The sequence below is a fragment of the Vanellus vanellus genome, assembly GCF_965231255.1.
Source record: "Vanellus vanellus genome assembly, chromosome: 5".
In the NCBI taxonomy this organism is placed as follows: domain Eukaryota; kingdom Metazoa; phylum Chordata; class Aves; order Charadriiformes; family Charadriidae; genus Vanellus; species Vanellus vanellus.
Window position 1 is genome coordinate 80,732,560 of NC_138910.1, and position 25,572 is coordinate 80,758,131.

The following is a 25,572-nucleotide window of genomic DNA, read 5'->3' on the forward strand; positions in this document are numbered from 1 at the left end:
GACAAAGGGGAGGGGCGGGGGCCTGGGAGGGGCGGGGCCCTGGGGAGGCCGCGCGGCGGCGGCGCGGCGGAAGGGGGGGACGGCGTTGCCCGGGGGGGCTGGAGTGGGGGGGGGGCATTGCCCGGGTGGGATCGCACAGGGGTTTGGAGTGGGGGGGGGGGGGAATGCCATTGCACGGGGGTCTGGAGTGGGGGGGCATTGCCCAGGGGGATCGCACAGGGGTCTGGAGAGGGGGGGAGGGGGGAGCATGGCATTGCACGGGGGCTGGAGTGGGGGGGGCAGCGACGGGGATCTGGGGGGGGGGGCACGGCATTGCACGGGGGTCTGAAGTGGGGGGCACGGCGTTGAACGGGGGGTCTGGGGGGGGAGCAGCAATGGGGGTCTGGGGGGGGGAGGGCACGACGTTGTACGGGGGTCTGGAGTGGGGGGCATTGCCCGGGGGGGGGGATCGCACAGGGGTCTGGGGGGGGAGTAAGGTGTTGCACTGGGGGTTGGCGGGGGGGGCTGACATTTCACGGGGGTCTGGCGGGGGGGGCACAGCATTGCACAGGGGTCTGAAGTGGGGGGGCAGGGACAGGGGTCTGGGGGGGCAGTATGGGTGTCTGGCGGGAGGGACAAGGTATTGCATGGGGGTCTGGCGGGGGGGGGGGGGGGGCATTGCCAGAGGGAATACACAGGGATCTGGCGTGGGGGGGTCAAGGTATTGCACGGGGGTCGGGGGTGGGGGGGGGCATTGCACAGAGGAGTGGAGTGGAGGGACAAATGGGGGGGGGGGGCATTTCCTGGGGTGAGGGGCCCAGGAGGGGGTGGCTGGCATGGGAGCATTGCATGGGGGCCTGGTATTGGGGGGGGGCGGCACTGGAGGGGGGCACTGTGTGGGGAGGAGGCATGGGGTGGGCATGGCATGGGGGGGGGATCGCTGCAGGGACAAGGGGACACGTTACTCCAAACACGCTGTCAGCAGTACCCTTTTCTGGGCGGGGGGGGGAGTTCAAGGGGGTTCCCCCACAGCAGGAGTGGGGTGTGGGGGGCGCAGACCCGCGCTGGCGCTGCTGTCACTGTCACGGGTTGGGGGGGGGGGGGGGGGGGACCCAGCACCCTGCGGGGTGTTGCCCTTGGGTGACCCCGCCAGCAGGATTTTGGCGCCGGGGCCTTTCCCTTTCGGAGAATAAATCTTCCCCTTCTGGGCCCCATTATGCCAAGTGGAAAAATCCCAAAATAAGGCAACTTGGAAGAAAAAAAAAAAAAAAAAAAACAAAAAAACCCACAACCCAAAAAACCCCAACCCACCCCCCTATAGGTTACATCAGACAAAAAAAAAGAAAACCAAAACCCAGCATTGTTTAGGATTTTGCTGGAGGACAAGAACTAACACGTACACCTCGCGCAGTCACCGCTGTGGTATCCGCTTTCCACCGCCCACGCGTCCCGCGGAGCCCGTTCCCACCGGCACGGCGTGTGCCCACCGGGGCGGCCGCGGGGGTCCCCGCTGCCGGGTCGGGGGGCGGGGGGAGTAATCCGTATCCCGCAGCCCCCTGCAGCGGGGTTGTGGGGGGAGCTGGGGGCGGCACAGGGCCTGGAGGGGACAAAGGCAGCGTGGGCGATGCTGCGCCCAGTGGGGGGGGGAGATGGAGGGTGGGAATGGGGTCTGGCAGGCTGGGTGCTGGGGGGGGGGAATGTCGGGATGAGCCCCGGCGCGGCAGCCGCAGCATTTCGGGGTCATTCCCGGCGGGAGGAGGTAAGGCAGCTGCGGGATGTTTGGTACCCTTGGCCGCGGCGGTGGTGTTTGGGGAGGGAAACGGCCCTTTTTGGAGAGCTTTATCCCCAATTATCTCCCCGCCGCGTTCAGACCTGCCCGGGCACAGCCAACCCCTGCGGCCTCCGGCGTGAAACGGGGTGTTGTGGCCCGGCGGGCACGAGGTGCTGCTCGCCCCGGCGCGCTCCCACGCGCCCCAGTATGCCTGCCCTCACCCCCTTCCCCTCGCAAAGGCGAAGCAAACTCTTTGCCCAAACTTTCCTTTTTCCCCCCCCGCTTGGCCGATTCGCTGCCGCCCCGAAGGGGCGCGGGAGGAGCAGGGGCCGTTCCCCGGCAGGGCTCGCACCGCACCGGGCGGCAGGAAGGACAGAGCGACTTTAAAACCCGGGAGCGATTTTCCCCTACCTGCGATGACCTTTTAGCCTGGCCAAAAACCACAATCAAAAAAAAAAACAAAAACCCAACAACCCAACACTTTCTCACTGCCATCACCTTCCTTGTTCCTGCGCTAAATCCTGTCCATCCTTATCAAGCCGCAGCGCGGGATTGGACCTGGAAATATTTACTCCTCCAACACCGGAGAGGAACCTAATCCTGCCCGCGCTCCGGCGCCAGCGGGATTGACGCAAATGGCCCCAATTCTCAGGCCTGCCCGCCCCGCCGGCGCGTCCGTCTGTCCCCCCCACCAGTGGCACCGGTGACCCCGTGGGGATGGACGGGGCGCTGCGGACCCGCTGGCAGGCGGGGAACCCCTGCCAACCCCCCGTGGGGACAGCACCCCCCCCCCCTTCCAACCCCCCAGTGGGGACAGCACCCCCCCCCCCTTCCTCCCATCAGCTGCCGCGGCACAAATGCCACCGCGGTGGTTTTAAGGCCAAAAATTCGGACCCTCTGGGCGAATGGGTTTGATGGGCAGCGGAAGGTGCAGCGGCGGCGATGCTGGCACAGCGAGAAGGGGACGTGCCCGGTGCCCACCACGGGACCGCGTGCCTGGGACGGCCGTGTCCCCCGTGTCCCCCGCGTCCCTCGTGCCAAGCACAGCTCCGGGTAATGACACAAGCGCTTCGCTTTTGGCAGCAAAGCCCCTTCTGGCCCGACCTTTCCTTCCTGCTAAACTAAGCCTCTGACTCACCGCTGTAATTTTGGCCGGCAGCGAGCCCACCAAAGATAACAAAAGTTGAATTAATCCGCTTTAATCTTAATCTCATTTGGCGACCAGCTCAGCCGGGGGTTTCTCCCCAGTGCCAAACTGGCGATGACTCCGGGGCAGTACATCCCGGGGGAGGGGGGAAAGGGGCTTTCAGAGCCTGGTACCCCCCAGGGGCGGAGGGCAGCGGGACGGGGCGGTGGGGTTTTGGGGGAGGTGGCAGGATCCGGCGGCATCCGGTGGCGGGTTTGGGGGGGCGGGGGGGTTGGGGGGGGGGGCAGGTCTCGGCAGCCAGCGAGGAAGTCTCTGCGAGATGCAATCGCCTGTGCGGGGGTGGCCGGGCATGTCACGCTAGGGCAGACGCAGGAGCGAGGGCGCTTGAATTCAGGGCTAAGGGGTACCCCCCAAAACAGGGGGGCCGCCGGGGCAGAAGGGGTACAAGTGCTTGATGCGACCGGGGTGGGTTGGGGGGTTGGAGAAAGCGTTGGCGGGGAGGGGGGTAGTGCCAGCACTGGGCCGGGCACAGCGAGCGCGGCACGGGGAGGATCGGTCCGGCGGGGATTCGGCCGGACAAAGGGCTGGGGAACAGCCCGGGTCCCAGGGGGAACCGGCGCCATCCTGGGGAGTGCTGGGAGAAGCTGGCTGTGCTGTGCCATGCCGTGCTGTGCCATGTCACCTCATGCCATGCCATGCTGTGCCATGCCATGCCACGCTGTGCCATGCCATGCTATGCCGTGCCATGCCATGATATGCCGTGCCATGTCATGCCATTCCGTGCTGTGCCATGCCATGCCATGCCGTGCCGTGCCACACCATGACATGCCACACCGTGCTATGCCATGCTATGTCATGCCATGCCGTGCCATGCAATGCTGTGCCGTGTTATGCCATGCCATGGCGTGCCATGCTGCGCCATACCGTGCCACGCTGCGCCATGCCATGCCATGTCGTGCCATGCTGTGTGACCCCATGCCATGCCGTGTGACCCCATGCCATGCCATGCCATGCTGTACTGTGCCATGCTGTGCAATACCATACCATGCCATGCAATGCTACGCCGTGCCATGTCATGCCATTCTGTGCCATGCCATGTCATGCCATGTTGTGCCATGCTGTGACACACCATGCCATGACATGCCATGCTGTGCTGTGCTGTGCCATGCCATGTCATGCCATGCCATGCCGTGCCATGCAATGCCATGCTATGCCATGACATGTCATGCCATGCTGTGCCATGCAATGCCATGCTGTTATGCCATGCCATGTCATGCCATGCTGTGCCATGCTGTGCCATGCTGCGCTGTGCCATGCCATGCTGTGCCATGCCATGGCATGCCGTGCCATGCTGTGCAACCCCATGCCATGCCATGCTGTACTATGCCATGCTATCCCATGCCATGTCATGCCATTCCATGCCATGCCATGCCATGCCATGCCACACCATGCCATGCTGTGCTGTGCCATGCTGTGCTGTGCCATGCTGTGCCGTGCTATGCCACGCCATGTCATGCCATGTCATGCCGTGCCGTGCCAGAGTGAGCCATGGGAAAGAGCTGGGCACCAGCGCTCCTGCTGCTCCCCTCCCACCCAAGGGCTGGCTGCGGGGGGGCGCTGAGCCGCAGCTCGCCGTGGCCCCTCGGGAAGGCATAAGACACGAGTTTAACGGGCACCAGAAATGACTGCTGCTCTGGGAAACACGGGAACCGGTTCGGAGGCGCTGCGACACCAGTCCCGGGATGGCGCCGAGGCCGGAGGGATGCCAGGGAGCAGCCCTGGAGGCACACTGCACTGCACCCAGAGGTGCTGTGCCGGCTCCAGATGTGCTGCCCTGGCGCCGGGTGTGCTGCCTGGGCCCAGATGTGCTTACCCTGGGTGCTGCCCCAGCTCCAGCTGTGCGCACCCCCGCTGCCACCCCAGACCCGGGTGCCAGGGCCTGGCTCCAGATGTGCACGCCTCCATTGCTACCCCGCCCCAAATGGCAAGACCGGGGGTGCTGCCCCAGCCCCAGATGTGCAGCCCCAGCCCCAGATGTGCAGCCCCAGCCCCCAGATGTGCCGCCCCGCCCCCAGATGTGTGCCCCGCAGCCTGTCCCCACCCAGCAAACGCTCAGCCCCAGCAGGCAGACGACCCCTCCCCCCCACCCCCCAGCATCCCCCCAGAGGGGGCTGGGACTCCCCTGGGGTCCCCTCACCCCCTCTCCTCCCCACCAGGACCCCCCCAAGCCGCAGCCGAGCCCACCCGCAAGGCAAGACCCCCCCCCCTCCACCTGAAAATGCTTTTCGATAGATGAATCGAATCCTTCCACCCCATAATACATTAAAGACACCGTAAAGCAGTGTCTTGGAGATTCTCACCAAAACCCTCCCGATCGCGCTCAGTGTGGCTACAACCATACGTACAGGCGCGTTATATGTGTTACTACAACTCCACGTTACAGTTTCAGTACGCAGTGAGGTCCCGTCCCCCCCCCCCCCCATCCTGATGCTCTTCCTTTCACCCACCCTTCACTTTCACATAAAAAAAACCCCAAAACATGGATCTGGGGAAACCCAGAGCAGCGGGGGCTCTGCTGGCAGAAGAAGGGTCTGCCTCCCCCCTGGAGGTTGGGGGGGGGGGTTTGGAAATGATGTTCCCTGACGATATCTTGGGAGGGCAGAGGCGGGCGAGCGGTGCGGTATTTCCTGTGGTTGCAGCGTCTAATGAGGTTAACACTGTTATTGAGGTTAACTCTTCAACCGACATGAAAAAGGAAGGCACGAGCTCTGCAGCGGGGGGAGAGGGGGGGAGAGGGGGGGTTGGGAGGTGTAGGGATGGAGCTTCGGCCCCTTCTGCCCCTCCGCATCCCGTAGCATCCCCGGGCACCGTCACCAGCAGAAGGGGTGATACCCCGTACCGGTGAAAACAACCTCAGTCCTTACGGAGTTTTTCCCTTGTAGCCTTCTGGGGTGGGTAGAAAAATGTTCTTTTTGCTGACGGAGCTCAGCCCAGTTCCCCAAGACCACCCCCCCACCCCCCCCCCAGCCGGGTTCCTGCGTGCAGAAAAATCCAGGCGGGATGGGCTGGAATTTGCCGGGGCCACTCCGAATCCCCTAATAACTTCAAACCTATAAAGGCAAAGCCCCCCCCAGCCCCCCCTACCCCCCCAGGGCCGCTCCTTTAAGGGATGCTGGGTTTTCCCATGGACTGACTCAGACGGGAAACTCTCAGTTTTTCTCGGCGCAGCAATCTAGGTCAGGCGCGCTCGCAGTCGCTGGTGCTTCTCGCCGCGCTCGGCAGCCCCGGCCGCAGCAGCAGGCAGAGGAGCGCGGCAGCACATGTCCTGAGCACTGGCGAGGTAAGGAACCATTCCCCCCTCCCCCCCAAAAAAAAAAAGCTCTGCCCCTCTGCCCAGCTCCCAGCCCGCTACCACCCACATTTAAAGCCAATAATAATAATAATAATAATAATAATAATAATAATAATCCCAGCTGGTGTTTTTTCAACCGGCGCTTGTGCGCGTTAGACACTTCTGACACACGTCGCCGGTAAAGATTTCGCAGGGTTTGGGGCTCGCGCGAGCCGGGATGGCTTTTTCCTTCTTCTTCATGCGCTTCGCATCCCTTTAGCACTACCGGAGGAGGGGAGTTTTAAAAAAAGAGATGAGCTCAAAGACGAGTATCTCTCGAGAAGGGGAACAGTCTCGTTCCTCCCGGCTTCGGAGTTTGCAAACGCTTGTAAATCGGAATAAAAACGCCACCGTGAGTGGTCCCCGGAGGCGGCAGAGCCTGAAATCTCGTCTTAGAGTTGGCAGCCGGGGCACATTTATGGCATTTTCAGCTCTTTTCATAGACCGTGAGGTTTTATCTTTGGGTTTTTTTGGTGTTCTTTTTTTTTTTTTTTTTTTACCTTTTTTCTTTTCTATTCATTCGAACTTGCGGAGGGTTCGCGGGCAATTGTTTGCGGCCTTCAACTTCTCCTCTCGGTGGGTCAGGTAACAGAAAGGCACTTGAAATTTGACTCGTTACGAATGCTTGAACGGCCCTTAAAACAAACGAGGTCAGCTCACGCCGCAGGAGAAATACAAAAGCACTACCTGTAGGCAGCAGCCTGGTTTGGGCTGAAAAAAGTCATTTTGAAGCTTTTCCGGCGGACTTCGGTTCAGCGCGTCCCTCTAGGAAAACTTGCCCTTTCTAACGTCAGGTTTTGTAGCGGGTTATTTTAATTATTGCCGGCTATTAAATAAACCTGCGGCGGGGCTTCGCTCGGTTTTCGGCACCGTGCACGCGAAGGGGGGTGTCGGGCCGTGGTAGGGGTCTGCTCTGCGCCCACCGACCGATGGTGGGGGGCGGCCCGGGGGGGCGGCGGTGCGAAACCAGAGGGGCTGGGGGGGAAGGCGAGGTGAGCAGGGAAAAATTCAGGCAGGATTGCGGGATGCAGACAGGAGCACGGCTCCTCGGAGAGAGAGAGGGGATGCTCTTGTCTGGGATTTTGGGGCTGATTCGGGGCCAAGAAGGGGCATTGCTCGGCTGGGGCAGGACCCGCCGCAGCACCAGGGTGGGAGAGATGTTAAGGAACCAGGGGATGTTTCTGCCCCACGAAACTCTGTCCGGTGGGGTCTGAGCATCTCCAGGGCTGGAGACTCCAGGATGACCCCTCAGGGGAGGTGGCCCCGTGCTGGGTCACCCTTAGAGTGCTTTTTCTTATGTTTAACTGGAATTTCCTGATTTTCAACGTGAGCCCGTTGCCTCTTGTCCTGTCCCCGGGCTCCCTCATGTCTACTCCCCCATCAGACATCTCTACCCAGGGCCAAGACCCTCCCAAGCCCTCTCCTCTCCAGGCTCAACGGCTCTCCCAGCCCTTCCTCACATCTCAGGTGCTCCAGACCCTCCGGCATCTCCGTGGCCTTTGCTGGACTCACTCCGCTCTGTCGCTGTCTCTCCTGTCCTGTGAGGAGCCCAGTCCTGGACCCACCAGCCCATACGGGTCTCCCCAGGGCTGAGCAGAGGGCAGGATGGAGAGAGGCAGCATCCCCCCATCCCCCTCACCCACCATACAGACCGAGGGCATCTCTTGGGGTGCTGAGGGATGATTTCCCTTTCGCAAAGCCACGCTGATGGCTCCCATCGCCTCCTGGTCCTCCCACATGTGTTGGGAACTGGTTTCCAGGAGGGTTGGGAGTGAAGCTGTCCCCCCTCCCCCCCGTGGGCTACCAAAAACTGCAGGAAGGTACACGCCCGTGTAAGGAAGGGATTGGAGACGTTTCGCAGATGTGAAAATGAATAGAAATGTCACCGGAGATGGAAGCTCCGGGAAAGCTGCTCGCTAGGGCTGGGCACGGGGCTGCCCGCGACCCGAAATGCTGAGCCCTGTGTGCCTGTCCCCCTCCCCGCTCTCCCGCCGCCGGCACGACCCGCCCTGACCCCGAATCTCTTAACGAAAACCTCCCCGCGCATCCCCATCGCCACCCCCGGGGCGGTCCCTGAGCACCCCAGGGCGAGGGCAGACCCGGCCGCGTCGGGCAGCGATACGGCCGGGGGAACAACTCCCACCTTTTCTCCCCCTCCAGACTATGCCACGCGCGGGCAGCGGCCGCAGCCCAACCCATGGCGGGGTCCGGTGAGGCTTTGGTGCTCCACGTCCTGCTCTGCTGCCTGTGCAGAGGTAAGTGGCCGCCCGGCGCAGCTCAGCACGGCCACCGCAGCATCACCCTCATGGACCACTGGAGCCAACATCTCCAGCCCCACCAGGGAATCGGAGTTGGAGAAGGGAAAATTATAATGCTACAGCTATGGATTTTTTTTTGGGGTGGGGGGTGGGGGGTGGGGAAGGAGCGCTTCGTTAGCGCTGCAGTGGGGGGCTCCCACGCCCTGCGGTACCCTCTCCCGCATCCTCGGAGCGGGGCTGCATCCAGCGGGGTCGAAGCAGGCCGGCGTTTCGGGGGCTGTGGGAAGTGGCGTGGTGCTGCCGCCGCACGCAGGCAGCCGGAGCGTCGCTGCGCCCTTTCCAGGAAGACCAGATCGAGCCCGATACCGGCTGCGAGCCGGGTTTGCCGGGGCTGGTGCCGATCCCTCAACTGATAGCGAAGGGCAGAGTGCCTCCGCGCGGGGGCCGCTGCGCTAATCTCGGGGCATCGGTGCTCTCAAGCCTACGGGTTATTTCCCTGCAGTCATTTAAAAATTAGAGCGAGACCTAAAATCGGTGAAACCGGCTGTTTCCCATGTGAGGGGATGAGTCACCGGGTGCTGGGGCGCTGCTGGAGGCAGAGGGGTTTGTCCCCACACCGGGGGGAGAGAGGGGGGTCCTGCCACGCCGCTGCCCGCATCCCGGCAAAGCAGCCGCCGGTACGGAGCGGTGCAGCCCGTCGGCATCACCCTCTCCCGTGGGACACCCACCCGGAGCTGCCCTGACCCGGCGGATGTCGGCGCAGGTATTGCGAACATCAAGTGCTCGGGGCACGTCTGGATCGAGCCCGCGCCGGTGGTGAGGATGGGCTCCAACATCTCCGTCAACTGCCTCTCCACCCTCCGCTGCCCCTGGGCCGAGTTCTTCATCCTCCTCAACAACAGCCGCACTGAGGGTCCCCTGCGCCCCCTCAACAGCAGCACCGTCCAGCTCCAGCTGCGGGATTTCCGCATGCCCTTAGGGACCGTCCTCTGCCTCGTCCGCTGCCCCGACAGCAAAAGGTCCTGGCTGGTGTGCGGCGCCGACATCCTGGCCGGCTGTGAGTCCCCTGCCGGGTTTTCCGTGATTTTTGTTAAGCCACCAGCACCGAGGAGGACGGGATGGGAGGGTCTGCGACCCGCAGCCTGGGCTTTGTGCTGCTGGGGGGAGCGGGGGATGCTCCTATGCTCTGGAGCCCCCGGCACAGGAAAGGCACGGAGCTGTTGGAGCGGGGCCAGAGGGGGCCCCGGAGATGCTGGGAGGGCTGGAGCCCCTCTGCTGGGAGGACAGGCTGGGAGAGGTGGGGGGGTCAGCCTGGAGAAGAGAAGGCTCCGGGGAGACCTCAGAGCCTCTTCCAGTGCCTAAAGGGGCTCCGGGAGAGCTGGGGGGGGGGGGGGGGGGAAGCCATGGGATGAGGGGGAACAGTTTGACACTGAAAGAGGGGAGATTGAGATGTGATATTAGGAAGAAATTTTTCCCTGTGTGGGCGGTGAGCCCCTGGCGCAGGGTGCCCCGAGGAGCTGTGGCTGCCCCATCCCTGGAGGTGTTCAAGGCCGGGTTGGATGGGGCTGGGAGCGACCTGGGCTGGGGGGAGGTGGCCCTGCCCGGGGCAGGGGGTGGCACTGGGTGGTCTTCAAGGTCCCTTCCAACCCAAACCATCCTGTGATTCTACGTGTGTGTCTGCATGCTCTGCCTGACCTTGACCCCGCAGACCCTCCGGACCCCCCCAGCAACCTGACCTGCACCATCCCCGAGCGCTCGGAGCGCCTGGCGTGCACATGGGACACGGGGCGGCCGACCCACCTGAGCACCCGCTACACCCTCCACCTGCGCAGGTAATGCCCCGCGGGACGGGGACGGCTGATGCACCGAGCTGGACGGGGCCAGCGGGGAGCGCGGTGCAGAGCCGGCACATAGCGTGTGGTCGGAGCGCGGCGGCCGCAAAGCCGGGTGACACCAGGGCCGCTCTGCTGCTGGCGGCGGGCGCCGTGCCCTAGTTACGCTTCCTAAAGCTCACGCCTTCCCCCTCTCCTGCTCGCAGACCGCACGTTAAAGCGAGAGTTTTAATTCTTGTGCGCTCGGCGCTCTTAGCGGCCCGGCGTCGTGCTGCAGCGTGTTACGGCCGTGCGTTTTTTGCAGATGCGTTGGTTCCCTCTAAGCTAAAGGGTGCGCGGAGGCCGCAGCCGGCGGCACGCACCTAATGCCGCCCAAACCCCGAAACTGAAACTCCCAGCGGGGTACAAAAGGTTGAACGCGAGGCAGGCGTGCCGGCGGCTGCGCGGCGTGCCACAGCCCTTCCGACCCGGCCTGGGATGCTTTCTGCCCACGGCTGGCGCCGGGGTCCCCGTGACACAAGACTGGCAGGTTTTCAAAGCCAATCTGAGTCAATTATTAAAGTAAACGCATTAAATCCCGCCATGCGTAGGCTTCGCGAAGAGAAGCGATTAACCGCCTGCCTAAATTTGCTGGGGTTCCACACTTTGAGCCACGCGCAGCCAGACAGAACGGAGAAAGTTCCCTCCCTGTGGCGAAAATGCAAATGCCCAACAGAAATGTCATGAACAGAAGGCGATCGCTTTCTAGTTCGCTCTAAGAGTGACGAGCTCCGGTTTCGGAGATGACTATGCCCCCCCACCCCCACCCCGTCGCCAGCCGTGACCCCTCGAGAGCCGGGGTTGCCTTTCCAGCGGGCACGTGATGCCGGGACGGGCTCTGACCGGGGTTGCCTTCTGCTTCCCAGCATGGGGACGGTGGCACATGCTGAGGATGCTGAGGAAGAGGAGGAGGAGGCGGCGGTGGTCTTCCCCGCGGGTTCGCCGGTGCTGCTGAGGGCGCTGCGCGGTGGGAGCCGCTACTCGGCATGGGTGCAGGCCAGCAACGTGCTGGGCACTGCCCGCTCGGCCCCCCGTCACCTCGACCTGCAGGAGCTCGGTACGTCCGGCCGTCCATCCGTCTGGCCGTGCACTGCCCCGAGGTGTCGCTTTAGGGACGTGCAGCGCCTCCCCCCCCTCCCCCGCCGTGGCATGCCGGACCCCCCGGCCCACGCTTTGCCGGCTCTCCCCGCAGTGGTGCCCGCTCTGCCCCTCGTCGCTGGCGCCGAGACGATGGAGACGTCGCCTCCCACCACCACCATCCGCTGGAAGAGGCAGACGCTGCTGGAGAACGTGCGCTGCGAGGAGCGACACAAAGCCACGGGCGCCCCGGCATGGCATGTGAGACCACCTGGGAACCCCCCCTTCCCGAAACCTCCCCCCATGTGTGCGAGCCGCCCCCCTCCCCCTCCCCCCCCCAGTTTGGAGACGTGCCAGCCCTGGTCCTGCCTGAGACCCCCAAGCACCCACGAGCTATGGGAACATTTAGGGTCATTGGGGGGGGGGGGGGGGGGGGGGGCAGCCCCCCACCTTTGCTGGGGCAGTACAGCCGATGCCCTCTGAGAGGCCAGAGAGCCTTTTGGGCAGGTTTATCTCTGCTTTTTTAAGCAAAAGGGCAAAACTCAAAATATTTCCAAACGTTATCTAGCTCCCCAAGGACAAGGCGAAACAGCCCTTAGGGATGCTCAGCCCCCCCCCCCCCCCCCCCCCCCACACAACTACCCCTGGGGCAGTTCCCCCCCCACCGGCCCCGAGTCCCTTTCGGAAACCTCTCCCAGGCGCTGGATCCCAACACCCACCGGAGTCCCCAAAATTGCCGTGGTGCCAGAAGCCCAGTGCGGCAGCAGCGGGCTGGGGGCTCTAGCTGGACCCCCCCCTCCCAGCTTGCCCGGTGCGTTAGCAGAGGGGACTGGGTGTGCACCGCGTCTCGCATCACCATCAGTCTCAAAAATGTGTTAGAGCACCGCAGGAGGGGCGATGGGGACCCCCTTGGCAGGCGGTCCCCCGAGGCTCAACCGGCCCCGTGCGCTCGGGGAGGACCGTGACCATCCCCATCCACGCAGACGAGGAAGGCAGCGACTGCCGCGTGGTCCCACTCCGCGTTGGGGGGCCGACAGGGGTACCGCTCCCCCCCCTTAGCCCCCCCGCTTCCCTTTTGCAGGTGGAGGCGTGGGATGGCGCGGCGCAGCAGGGACCCCGCTCGCGGCACGACCTGCGGAGTAACACCCAGTACGTGTTTCAGGTCAGGTGCCGGCTCAGCGCTGCCGACAGCCCCTGGAGCGCCTGGAGCCCCCCCTTTCTCTACACCACCCCCGAGGCAGGTAAGCTCAGCCTCAGCCTCCCTCTCGCCGCGTTTTTCCCAAATCAGCTCCTTGAGATGCTCTCCGGGGACCCAGTCCGAGCTCCGGCACCTAAAGTTAGGTGTGCGGCTGGCGCGCGCGCGTGGCACGGGAGCCCGCATGTCCCCACGCTGCCGGAGACCGCGGTTGGCGGACACGGGGGGCAACCGACGCCGTGGCCCGGGAGGCACCGCTGCCGTCCCCCCGCTGCAGCGCAGGGCTGTGCGCTGTCAGGAGCTGGCAGCTTGCCTCGGGCCCTCCGAGCGCTCCTGGCCCCCGCGGCAGGTTGGGGGTCGGGGTGGTTTTGGCAGACTCCCACGGCTGCTGCAGCATGGAGAGACACCACGGAGGCTTCGCGGGCACACGGTTTTCCATATGGAAAGAGGGATGGGATGTGCTTATCCATCTTTGGTAGCATCTCTTGGTGGAAAAGCTGCATCAGCCAAGGCGTCCCACCAGCCACAAATACCTGGGTCGGTTTCCCCGCTCTGCATCCCAGTTACTAACACCGGGAGGAGCTTAGGCATGACCGGCTCCGTTATCTCCACCGGCAGCGGGATGAGAACGCCCAAGGAGCGATGCCATCCCTTGCATCCCAGTTGCAGCGAGGAAGCCGGGGACGTGCTTGTCCTAAAAAGCGGCTCTCGCTACTGTTTGCAGTCTGGACCATTTCCTCTCCGCGGCGGCAGAGCCGCGCAAGCGGCTTCGGCACAGCCGCGTGGCGACCAGCCAGCGCTCTGCAAAGCCTGGGTGGGAGCCCCATGTGGGCAGGAGCCCCACGCGTGGGTGGGAGCCCCGGTTGGGTCCCCGTTGGGAGCTCACGCCACCTCCCACGCTCCCTCCCGCAGCCCCCGCCGTGCCGCCCGACGTCTGGCGGCGCCTGGGCCCGGCGTTCCCCAACGGCAGCCACGAGGTGACGGTCTTGATCAAGGTAAGGTCTTTTTTTTTTTTTTTTTTGGCAGCTCCTGTGAAGTTTTCGCGTGCTCTGCTCCTCCCTGAGAACAGCACTTGCCAAGAGGCAGCGGAAGGCGATGCTCTTCCTAAAGAGCCCTTTGGCCAAAGACGTGGGGGGAAGATGAGACCCCCCAACGTGTCGTTGGGGCAAAATCTCTCCATCCTTGCAAAATCTGAGTCCAGCTGAGTGGACATCTGTCCCTCACTGGGGCTGCTCAGTGCCAGAACCAACACCCATCCCCACGGGGCTGTCTGTTTGTCCGTCCATCCATCCGCAGCCCCTGTCACCCCGGGATGCCCGTGGGAAGATCCTGGGCTACGCCGTGGTTGCGGAGAGCCCCAGGGGAGCGCTGCTCCTCTGCAACACCTCCAGCACCGTCTGCAGCACCCTGGTGCCCCCGGGAACCCGTGTCCTCCATGTCACCGCTCACAACTCCAAGGGGGCTTCCAGCCCCGCCAGCATCACCCTCAGCCGGAGCACCGGCAGCCGGGAAGGTAGGAGCTCACACACACCAACGGCAGCCCAGATTTTATCAAAATTACAGGGGGGGGGAGGAAATTCTAGCTTATGCTAAAGCAAAGGAAAAGCCCTGACGGAGCTCTGCCTGTTCCGCCGAGGAACACAACATCCCTCCGGACAAGGTCGGCATCCCCCAGAGATGGAGATGCTCCTCAGCCACCTATCTCAGCCCTTGAACATTGAAGGCTACAGTGAGAAGTTTAAAAATAGGTTTGTCCTGCCCACGTTGGCTCGGCACAGGGGTGCTCCTCTGCTGCGCGCTCCCCAAAATAGCTCCTGCTGCCTCTGCCAGGGAGACGGTCCCCGCTGTGAGCCGGGTCCTCTCAAACAGAAAGGGAAGGAAAAAAAATTCCTTTCTGGGCCACCTTCGGTTCCCCACACCACAGGTTGTGGTTTTCCCTGCAACCACACTTTCCTATTTTTGAACAAATGTCTCTTTTAATGAGCAACGGGAGGGGAAAGTCCCATTCAAATTGAGGACAAATATATGACTAAGAAGAAACTAAAGAGAAGCAAGGTGGAAAAAATTCTCTAATCTCTCATACTTATCAGAATCACACGACTTTCTTGTAAGAAATGACAGGTAAAGCACTTCAGATGAGACATGACGAAGCTGAAGGTGTGCTTTTGTGATACGTGTGTGAGAGCATAGAGATATATAAATACTTTTTAAAAATTTACACATATATAAAAATCATAGAATGAATCATAGAATGGTTCAGGTTGGAAGGGACCTTGAAGACCACCCAGTCCCACCCCCTGCCCTGGGCAGGGCCACCTCCCCCCAGCCCAGGTTGCTCCCAGCCCCGTCCAACCCGGCCTTGAACACCTCCAGGGATGGGGCAGCCACAGCTTCTCGGGGCACCCTGCGCCGGGGGCTCACCGCCCCCACAGGAGAGAATTTCTTCCTCATATCTCATCTAAATCTCCCCTCTTCCAGTTTGAAGCCGTTCCCTCCCTCTTCCTATCACTCCACACCCTTGTAAAAAGTCCCCCCCCAGCTCTCCTGGAGCCCCTTTAGGGACTGGAAGGGGCTCTCGGGTCTCTTTGGAACCTTCTCTTCTCCAGACTGAACAACCCCAACCCCAAAATATAGGTATACTTGTTTTATATATCTATAAACCCACTACATTCTAGAATTTCTTGTTCCCTCTTCAGTCCTTAAACGCTTTCAGGAAAGCCTCATCTTTCCTGGGCTTAGCTGACCCTTCCAAGCCTCCTGCTCTTGGAAGGTGAGGTTGGGGTGACTGCCCCTTTGCCATCTTTCTCCGCAGAGTTCCCGGCGCCGGCGGCTGTGGAGGTGAAGTCCGAGAACCAGAGTGGGGTCTGGGTGGCCTGGCAGCCCCCCCGCCACAGCAGGAGGTCCCCGCTCTGGTTCATAGTGGAATGGGTTTCCACCACCCAGTATAGCCAGGAGGAGCAGTATTTTTGGAAGAAAGTCCCATACCAGGAAACACACATGTACCTCCAAGGTGAGATGTTCCGGGAGTCCTTTTGCTATCTGGTGCGGTTCATCAGGATATTATAAAGCTAAAATACATTCTAAAGGCAGATTTCTGCTTAAAATCGAGCCCCCGCCCCGCTTGGTTTTGGAGAGCGGGATCATGAAGAGCCCTTAGGGAGGAGGAGGAGTGAAGCAATAGGAGACATGAGGGCAGTCGGTGGGATTCGGTCCCTCAGCTGAAGGTCACAGTGAAAGAGAATGAGGTGGCAAGTGAGCTGGCGGGCGGGTAAGCCACGGAGGGAGCCGTGGAGGCCTGCCCAAGCGCAGGAGGTGCATGCGTGTCTTGAAAGGACACAGAGAGAAAAGGCACAACGCTTGATGTGCCACGGCTGTTGCTTTAGCGCCTCTCCTCCCCACCGTGCCCAGAGACACAAGCCTGGAGGTCCTCACCGACAACCTGAGCCCAGCAGCAGGAACATCTCAGGACCCGTCCCACTCCGCTCCTGCTTCCCCACATTAATTCTGGTGTTTATTGGGGTACTTCCCAGCAATTACCTGACCAGGTTTTTTCTCTTCCAGGTGTGTTTTTGGGAACAGCCCGTGCAATGGCTTTTCCCCAGGGGAGGGAAGGTGGGCAGCGGGCTCAGAGCTGGGGACCCTCCCCACACCTCCACCTACTTTGACCAGTCAGTAACAAGCCCTCGAGCAAGCCTCGAGCTTTCATGGCAGCTTACAAATGCATTTTAAAGGCAAATCTCACTCCTTTCCAGAAGAGGCAGCAGCAGCAGGAGGGCGCATCAGTGTGTCGGTGTACGCAGTCTACCCCGACGGAGTCAGCGCACCGAGCTCCGGCCAAGGTAAGCCCAGTTGGGTGGAGAGTCACGGCTTGCTGCCGTGGGGCTGCAGAGCTCGGTTTGCGATTTCACTCTTCATATTCCCACCATCAGCCAGTTTTGCGGAATTACTTAGTTTTAGAAACGGGATGTTAAACCCTCCCACCGACCAGAGGAAAGCAGGGCTCTGGGTGGAAACCTCTTGGTTGCAGGTCATGAAAACAGAGATTTTTATCAACGCATTTGTGTGAAAGCTTTCTCGAACCGATCTTTGCTCCTGTTCACAAGTCTACAACGCACATGAGAACCACATCTTACTCCACATGATGCACCAATGGGGTCATTCTCCCTTTTTGTGGCAGAAACGATGAGGTTGCTGTTCTGCATGTGTGACAATCAAATGTTATAGATAAACCAAAACAAAGAAAACGACTTAGAGACCAGCTGGCCAAACTGCAACGTGCCCTTTCTTACCTGGAGTGAGAAGTAGGCAGGCTTCAGTTCTGGAGATGGTTTTAGATAGGGCAGGGCATGGGCCAGTTCACAAAGGAGAGTAAGGACTGGCTCTGCATCATCTCCAGCACTGCGCATGTTGGCTTTGGTTGTCCTCAAGAGCTGGGCACACTGAGATCCCTGAGCTCTTCCGTCCTGCTGCTGGTCCTCATCCAGGTGAACCAGGATAAGCCATGCACAGCTCAACATCTGAGTGCTGAAGACACCTCCCAGCACCACCGTACCTCCTCCATGGACATCACAGCACAGATAAAAACCTCTGCATTTATGGATGCTACACACAGTGTCCAGTGGTGGCTGGGCAGGACCATGGAGACAAGGGAGGGCTGAGATCAAGCCATGAAGTCAGCCCATGGGTCAAGGTTGGGACATTCTGAGATCCTCCAGCACAGCCCATAGTGCAGGGCTGAGCTTAAATAGCCCCATGCTCAGGGGCTGTGGGTGGAGGTCCCAGGTGAGGCTGGTCAGGGCCATTAAGGCCTGCTGGTGCCCTCGGTGCCCTGACATAGCCGGCTGTAGCTGCACGCAACGATGACACCTGAGGATGTCATCAGTTCACCATCCCATGCTGTGATGCAATTTTAGATGCATTATTTGAAGCTGCTCAGACACTTTCCCTAGGACAAACCAGCTCTGTGTTTCTGGTTAGCATCACTCATGGCTTTGAGAAGGGCAGTTATTCCATTTTTTTCCCAAGAAATGGAAACAAATATTCCTGATCGGTTCATCCCAAGCTGTCAGCCCTGGCTATTAACCAATATCCTCACGGACACGCCGACAACCTTTGGCTCCAGCCAGCTTGGGCTTTGGGCACCTCCAGCTCTGGTGACAGGAATTTCCAGGGTCCTGATCCTGAAGTGGGGCTTAAACTTTGGCAGCAGGTCTCCATCTGCATGGAAAGAGGAAGAGCTGAGTGTCAAAAGCAGGACGCTCTAACCTTTGCACTAGCAAATGGCTTAGAAATGTGCTAAATGCTTAAAAATGGAGACTTCTTCCTTAGTGGTTGTATAGACTCCTCTAGCAAAGCTTGGGGGTTCACGTGGGGAAGTACCAACATGAGGCAGCAGTGACGCTCATGTCTGTGACAAGGTCTGTTTCCAAAGCACCCGCACAACCCCCAGTAAAGTCCTCCAGCTTGTCCCCACAGGTTGAACCTGGTTCTTCATCTCCTTTATTCAGATTGAGCCCACCCGTCATCAGGAAGGCATTACTGTAATTATATTAAATTTTTTTCATTTATACAAGTTCGATGTGCCAGCGACATCTGCCCCCCGAAACTGCTGAATTCCTGGGCTGCAGAATAACGTACCCCATCACTTGCCTTCCACAGCCCCATATAGCCAAGAGATGACTTGTGGCATCTGCAGCACTCTCTACTTAGGGAACTGAAATATTTGAATTGCGGGAGCTCTGCCAGGAGACGTTTACGCTTCAAATGCACAAAATCAGAGACAGTGCCTTTTCTGGGATTTTTTTTTTTTTTCTTTCCCTTTGGAGAAGAAGAAATTGCATTTGGCCTTGGGTTTGCCTTGGTCTGTGCAAAGCCAGTAGCAAAGAGAAGTGGAACGGGGCTTGCTCCAGCAGCCTTGGGCAACCCCCGCCCTTTGGCAGCCGCTCTTTCATTCATTAGAGGCTGTGAATTCGGAAAGGTTTTCATTCGTTTTCATCTGAACCAGTCTCAACTGATGGATTACTAAGTCTGTTGCAGAAATCACTGGCTGAAATCAGGTGGCCCATGTTGTTTAGGGTATTTGTACTATATATCTGGGATATAGTGATTCTGGTGATTCTGAAGGAGGGGATTCTGCCCCTCTACTCCACTCTCGTGAGACCCCACCTGCAGTACTGCCTCCAGCTCTGGAGGCCCCAACACAAGAAGGACGTGGACCTGCTGGAGCGTGTCCAGAGGAGAGCCACGAGGATGATCCGAGGGCTGGAGCACCTCTCCTGTGAGGAGAGGCTGAAAGAGTTGGGTCTGTTCAGCCTGGAGAAGAGAAGGCTCCGGGGAGATCTTATTGCGGCCTTCCAGTCCCTAAAGGGGGCTGACAGGAGAGCTGGGGAGGGACTTCTTACTGGGGCATGTAGCGATAGGACGAGGGGGAATGGCTTTAAACTGGAAGAGGGCAGGTTCAGATTGAACATTAGGAAGAAGTTTTTTCCCTGTGTGGGTGGTGCGGCACTGGGACAGGTTGCCCAGAGAGGCTGTGGCTGCCCCATCCCTGGAGGTGCTCAAGGCCAGGCTGGACGTGGCCGTGGGCAACCTGGGCTGGTGGGAGGTGTCCCTGCCTATGGCAGGGGGTTGGAACTCGATGATCTTCAAGGTCCTTTCCAACCTAAATCATTCTATGATTCTATGATATATTATGCTTGATATCCTTAATTTTCTTGGCCAGTTGAAGCGCTGTGATTGTAGGTGAGGATGCTATCTGCTATTCTTATTAATGCTGACCCTCCGCTTTAATGGCGTCCAGCTCTCTGCTGCCCTCAGGATGCATTTGGCTTGAGCCGGGGGACAGTCCCACTCTGCGCAGGAGGTGGCCCCATGTCCCTGCCCTGCTGGGACAGCAGCTTCGGGGACGGAGAGGCAAACATGGGGAGCAGCAGGGTTTTTCCTGAAGCAGTCAGTCAGCTGAAGGGTACAGCGGAGGTTTGAGACGTGCAAGTGAGGAGTTTTGGAAAGCACCTGGATCCTTGCGCTTCGAAAGAGGCACTTGCGAGTCTGCCCTTCCCGAACTTCCCAGTATTGGAGATTCGCTGTCTTGGGAACATCCTGTTGCCGGCGTGAGCTCTGCTTGCCTGGATGATTGCAAAAGTGGCCCTTTATGTTGCCAGCCACTTTGGGAGCATTTCCCTTCCTCCCAACACAGCACAGACCCACAACCACATCATCAGTGATATTCACTGCTATTGAAAGACACAGGAAAATCATAGGGAGCGGGGCTGGAAAGGATGGCTCCGGGTTCCCAAGGGAAGATCAGCTGTATCGCTTCCATTCCTGGCAGATGTGGTGGTTTAACGCCAGGCGGCAGCTGGGACCACGCAGCTTCTCGCTCACTCCCCCGCTTGGGATGGGGGAGAGAATCAGAAGAGTAAAAGTGAGAAACTCGTGGGCTGAGATAAAGACAGTTAAGCAGGTAGAGCAAAAGCCACGCACGCAAAGCAAAGCAAACCAAGGGATTCACTCACTGCTCCCCGCGGGCAGGCGGGTGTTCGGCCGTCCCCAGGACAGCCGGGCTCCATCACGTGTCACGGTGACTTGGGAAAACAAACGCCGTCACTCCAAACATCCCCCCTTCCTCCTTCTTCCCCGGCTTTATATCCTGAGCGTGACATCCCGTGGCATGGACTATCCCTGTGGTCAGCTGGGGACAGCTGTCCCGGCTGTGTCCCTTCCCATCTCCTTGTGTCCCCCATCCCACCACTGGTGGGTTGGTGTGAGGAGCAGAAAAGGCCTTGAGAACTCAGCAACAGCCAAAACCACCAGTGTGCTATCAACACCATTTCTCATCCCAAATCCAAAACGTGGCACTGCACCAGCTGCTAGTAAGAACCTCAACTCTATCCCTGCTGAAACCATGACCGCAACCTACCCCGGTGCTCCTCAGCATTGCTGCTAGAGCAGTTGTCCTCTTTCATGACCTGTGTTTTAACCGCTGCAGTTTAAGATGATGACTCTCATCCTGCTCACGGTGAAAGGGACTACCTTCCTCGTCCTCCAGCATTGCTCTCTTGCCCCCCCAGCACGCTTCCCTGCTGCGTGTTCTGCTCAGGATGCTCCGGCAGGGTGCGTTCTCCCCAGGGCAAGCGTGCACGCCATGCACGTCCCAGCAGAGCCCCTTTTTCTTGCTGGGTGGCTCCAACCCCAGCAGATGACTCCACCTGAGGTCTGACTGCAGGGCACGGTGGTTCCTTCCCTCTCCAGCCGGCCAGGCTGCTCATGCCTGCCCCCGTCCCCGTGCAGGGAGGTGACCCCAGGGACATGTAGTGGGTGGCTTGTCCTGACCACGTTGCCGTGGTCCTGGTCCGGGCTACAGATTCAGTCCAACACCCAGCCCAGCGGTGGGTTTGCCCTTGGCCTGGACCCTCACCCCTTTTCTGTAGCAGCAATGGCACCGCATATTAAGGAGAAGAGATCCCAAGGGGATTGCTGCATACGGCCGGGAAGAAAGCTCGCTGCTTATTTTACCCAAAAAAAGCTTCTTGCCGTGGCAGGCTCCTGAGCTGCAGATCTTCCCTCACTGCACAGCCCATCACACAAACAGATATTATCAGAAAATTCAGTCCCGCGGGGTTCAGACACTTTGGGGAATAATCCGTAGGTGGTCTTGAAAAACGATGTACGGTTCCTCAGGAAGACTAAATTCTTGTTTCAGGTACCGAGGGGAGCGATGTGCGCGGAAGGTGTTTTGTCGTTGGTGTTACGTGTTCCTCAACATCTCATTGAACTGGATCTCTGAGAAATAGGAGATCGCGTTGAGTCCAGCCAGAGCTGGAATTACTAATTAGTTCAGGAGACATTTTTTTACTTGCTATAACATTATTTATTTTTCTAAATAATATTAACAAACTAAAAAAAGCCATCGCTTCCGTGTCACCTGATGTCCTTGCAATGAAGTTACGGACATTTTTTTCTCTCTCTTGTTAAGTCCCCTCACAGGACCAGCTGCTGAGCAGCATCTACAGCGAGATCTCCCATGGTAAGAAGACAGTAGCTCAGACTTGGTAAGCCAGATTTTCTCCTTGACCAGAAGTGAAAATTTGGGCCCGAGCAGCCCCTGCAGCATCTGGTGGTGGAGAAGCGAAAGCTCCCTTACGCTTTGGAGAGGTCTGGGCCAGAAAAGCAACTTTCCACTTGGTGGGGACATGAGCTGCATGGCAGGAAAGGCTGCAGTGCCCTCAGGGCTCGATAGCACCCGCATGACGCATGTGTGGGGTTTTGCTTTCTTGTGAGACTTACAATATAATGTACGTTACAGCAAGTAGGAGATAAGCCCAGGAAAATATAAGATAATGTTAACACACCCGTAACAGCAATAGACTGTTTCAGTCTTACAGCTTCAACCAGAGAATCATTTAAGCGTTTCCCATCCGTTTTTCTAACTTTGGTCGCGCTTCTGGTTCGCACATCTTCTGGTAAAGGTTACGTTATGAGCTGTTGCAGCACTTAAATCAAAAGCAAAACCAACATCAGCTGCAGAGGTCACTTCAGCATTTCTGGAAGGTAAGGCTGCGTAGGAAATGGTTAAACACACTGACCACACTTCTTCGAATTACTTGGCTGAACCCCCTGTCCATGGCGGTGGCCCGTGGTGCCCTAGTCACAGGACCCCGCTGACGGGACAGCACTTTTGGTTTTGCTTTTGTTATGGCTTTGCTTCGTTCCTTCGAGGAGCAAAAGGGCAAGCGGAATGCTGAAGGCTGCTTCGTTCAAAGATCTGCCCTTTCTATCGACGACCGCGGTGGCAGATGGGGCAGTGGAGCAGGGCCACCCGGCTCACCTTTTTCCTCTCTATCCTTTTCCAGACGATGACGTTGGAGTTTTCCTGGGACTGGGCGTCAGCGTGGTCATATTATCCGTCGTTTTCCTAATTCTGATGTTTAAAAAATCAGCTAGGAAAAGGTATTGCTTTCTTCATTTTTTTTTTCCTTATTTCCAACACCTGCCTTTCTTCCAGAACAGTTTAAAGTTAACTACAGGAACCTGCTCTTACTAAGGACAACTCCTCCCATTAATCATATGGCTATATGAAAAGACGTCTGTGCGCTCTACAGTAAGGTAGAGATCAACAAAAAAAGTAAAAATCACTCCTCTGTCAAAGCCAGACTTAGGGACACGCGATATATTATTACACAGCTATAAGGGGTAGAGAAAGACAGGAAAACCAGGTTTTTGTAGGGTAGTTTTATCCCAGGACTCGTTACTCCCAGTTTTGAGCGATGAGGGGACGCCGAAGCCCTTCGTGCCTGGACCCCGAGGGACAGGCAGAGGCTGGAGAGAGCAACAGCAGAAAAACTCAATCTTAATACTGGTTTTTAACACTGGCTGCTGTTTGCTAGGCACCCTCACAAACCAGCGCTCCTTCTGCCCCAGTCTGCCATTTAACTGGAATAGGGGTGTCCAGGAGTCCGGGCACTGCTGTCCCCAACACCATCCCATGGGAGCGGGTGACCTCTGTGGCGCAGAGCTACCAGCTGGATCTTCCTGGCAAACCACGAAAGAGGAGACCTGGGAACTTAAGATGTCGAGGGGCTGCCTCTTTCGGTTCCTGAACCCGGCCTAATTCTTCTGCTCTCGATGTAATTGTGAAACACGGGCATTTCAGCAGCAACGGGCACGGCGTGTTCTCCCAGGAACGGCAGCAAAGCTCAGCGAAATCGCAGCCTCTTGTGAATGACTCTGGTTTCTGCAGCAGCTTTGGCCGTAGGAAAAATCAGCTTGTGTTTGGTTTCATCACTTCAGGACCCACGTGCCTCCTCTGGGTCATGCACGTAGCTTGGTTCTCCTCCCGCCCCCCAACTTTAGCAACATTTTCATGTACAGACAAGTTTTATGATTTAACTGGAGTAATTTAGCTTCCAGGATCAAACCCAGAGGAATGAGGTTGAAGGATGAAGAGTTAGGGTTCAAACGGGGAAAGCCACCCGTACGGGGTAAACCTGGGGCTTCCAAGCCATCCACGAAGGATGGACGCACTTTGTGTGTTCCCCTCCTGCCGGGAGACAATTTCACCCAGCATGAACAAGTGACTAATAAAGTAGACTAAATTTTGGGGGGTTATTTTTTCTTTTTGGTAAAGGATCAAGGCCGCCATTGTGTCGCTCTTGCCCGAATGGCTGTTTGAAGACTTTCCCCACATGGAAAACAGCAACGTGGTAAAGTCACTCCAGGTAATTGCGCCATTATCTCTCAGCTTTCCTTCCCTTGACTCCCCTTAGACTAAAGCTTGCTCCAGAGCTGTGAGAAAAAAGGTGGGGAGAAGATTAAGCTCTGAGGGACCACGAACTGCTCAGGAATCATTTCACAGGCATTTGCGAGGTTCCTGGGAGCCCAGCATAGCTGAGGTCTTTAAACCTTTCCTCAATATACACTTTATTTAGTGGCTGCAGTTGGCTCGAGCTGCCCTTGAAGTGTACAGAGAAGGATGGAGACACACACAGCTGCTCCCCTGTCTTCTCTTGTCCACCTCACTGTGGTCTCTTTCACAGGGGGGATTGGATGAGAGAGGTGGGAAGGAAGAAGAGATGAAGACAACAACTCATTGCCCCTATTTCTTCCTTGGGACGCTCTAATGATACCTCTCCTGTCGGCAAAATTTGCCAGTTTGTTACTACACTCATCTTTTTTTTTTTTCCAGGAAAAGAGTGATTTCGTGAGTAACAGTTTCCATGAGCCATTCTCGGACACTAGTGACCCCACAGTTATGGAAATCGAGGAGGTGCCAGCGCAGAAGGAGTACAAGAACGTGGCCACCAGAAAGAACCCCAGCAGAGAGGACCCCGAGGATGGGGAGCACCTGGGGAGCACGACGCCTGCCAACGTCACGGCCCCCAAGCAGGTCAGTGACTACAAACCTCAGGTGTCTGACGGGAACACGCTGGGGTACGTCGCTGCCAACTTCTACCAAACACAGCCCACCGCAGCCCTCCCAGAACCGGAGATGAACGTCTTCTTCAGAGACTACACGAGCCCCGTTCCCCAGGTGTGGGACGGGGAGGGAGGGGGGCACCACGTCTGTCTGCTGGAGAAGATCAACCTCATCTTAAACAACAGCCGGAGCGGGCAAAGCCAGGCGTTCGGCTCGGCCCCGGGGGGACACGGCGTCCTCCTGGAGAACCCGTGGGGACACACGCTGGCCAGCGATGTTCAAGAGCAGACGCTGGTGCCCGATGAGCTGGTCTCCTGCCTGAGAGCCATGAACGGGGAGTCGGTGGATATAAAGACCTGCTTTCCGCAGGGCGTCGGAAGATTATTTTGAAAGGCATTGTAGTTGTGGTTAAAAAACCCGAAGCGATGACCATGGCACATATCAGCCTCTGAGGCTGCAAACAGAGGAACTGGAACAAAACTCCGAATCGGAAGTTCAACCTCTTAATCGACTACAAATACTCGTGGCTGCTGGGAGCGCTTTGGCCAGTAAATCACAATTTTAAACTTATCTCTAGTGTGACAAGCATGAAAACCATAAAACTTGGATTCCCATAAGAACCGAAATACAGAGCAGGTGATTTTTGCGGGACGCAATACTCTTTGATTATTATTCAAAATCGTTCTCTTGTTAAATGTTAAATTCTCTTGTCTGGAGCATTTCATGCCTGGAGCTGATTGCAGTTAAGATGGATAAAATGATCCCTTAGACATCCTGACTGAATTGTGCAAAATGCCTTGGGATCACTCCTAACAGAGAGACACTACACCCAGGAGGATTCATGTATCGTACAGCGGACATGGGTAGCAAGAACACGAAATCTTCTCTGTATGACACAATAACGCAACTTCATTTTCCCTCCCGTTCAATAATAAAAACTGCATCGGGTAAGAACAAACCATCACCATC

The 25,572-nt window shown here is 58.3% G+C and overlaps 1 protein-coding gene across 1 annotated transcript; it reads left to right on the plus strand.

The window, feature by feature from the left end:
* Positions 1 to 8,485: 8,485 nt before the first annotated feature.
* IL23R (interleukin 23 receptor) lies at positions 8,486 to 25,248 on the plus strand (the record flags this gene model as incomplete). Its single annotated transcript, XM_082483532.1, has 14 exons — positions 8,486 to 8,543; positions 9,310 to 9,603; positions 10,255 to 10,378; positions 11,284 to 11,474; positions 11,610 to 11,755; positions 12,576 to 12,735; positions 13,602 to 13,684; positions 13,986 to 14,202; positions 15,502 to 15,699; positions 16,445 to 16,528; positions 21,664 to 21,714; positions 22,541 to 22,637; positions 23,815 to 23,905; positions 24,373 to 25,248. 14 exons carry the CDS (start codon positions 8,486 to 8,488, stop codon positions 24,991 to 24,993), a joined length of 2,415 nt encoding a protein of 804 aa, XP_082339658.1. The 3' UTR covers positions 24,994 to 25,248.
* Between the last annotated feature and the right edge of the window lie 324 nt (positions 25,249 to 25,572).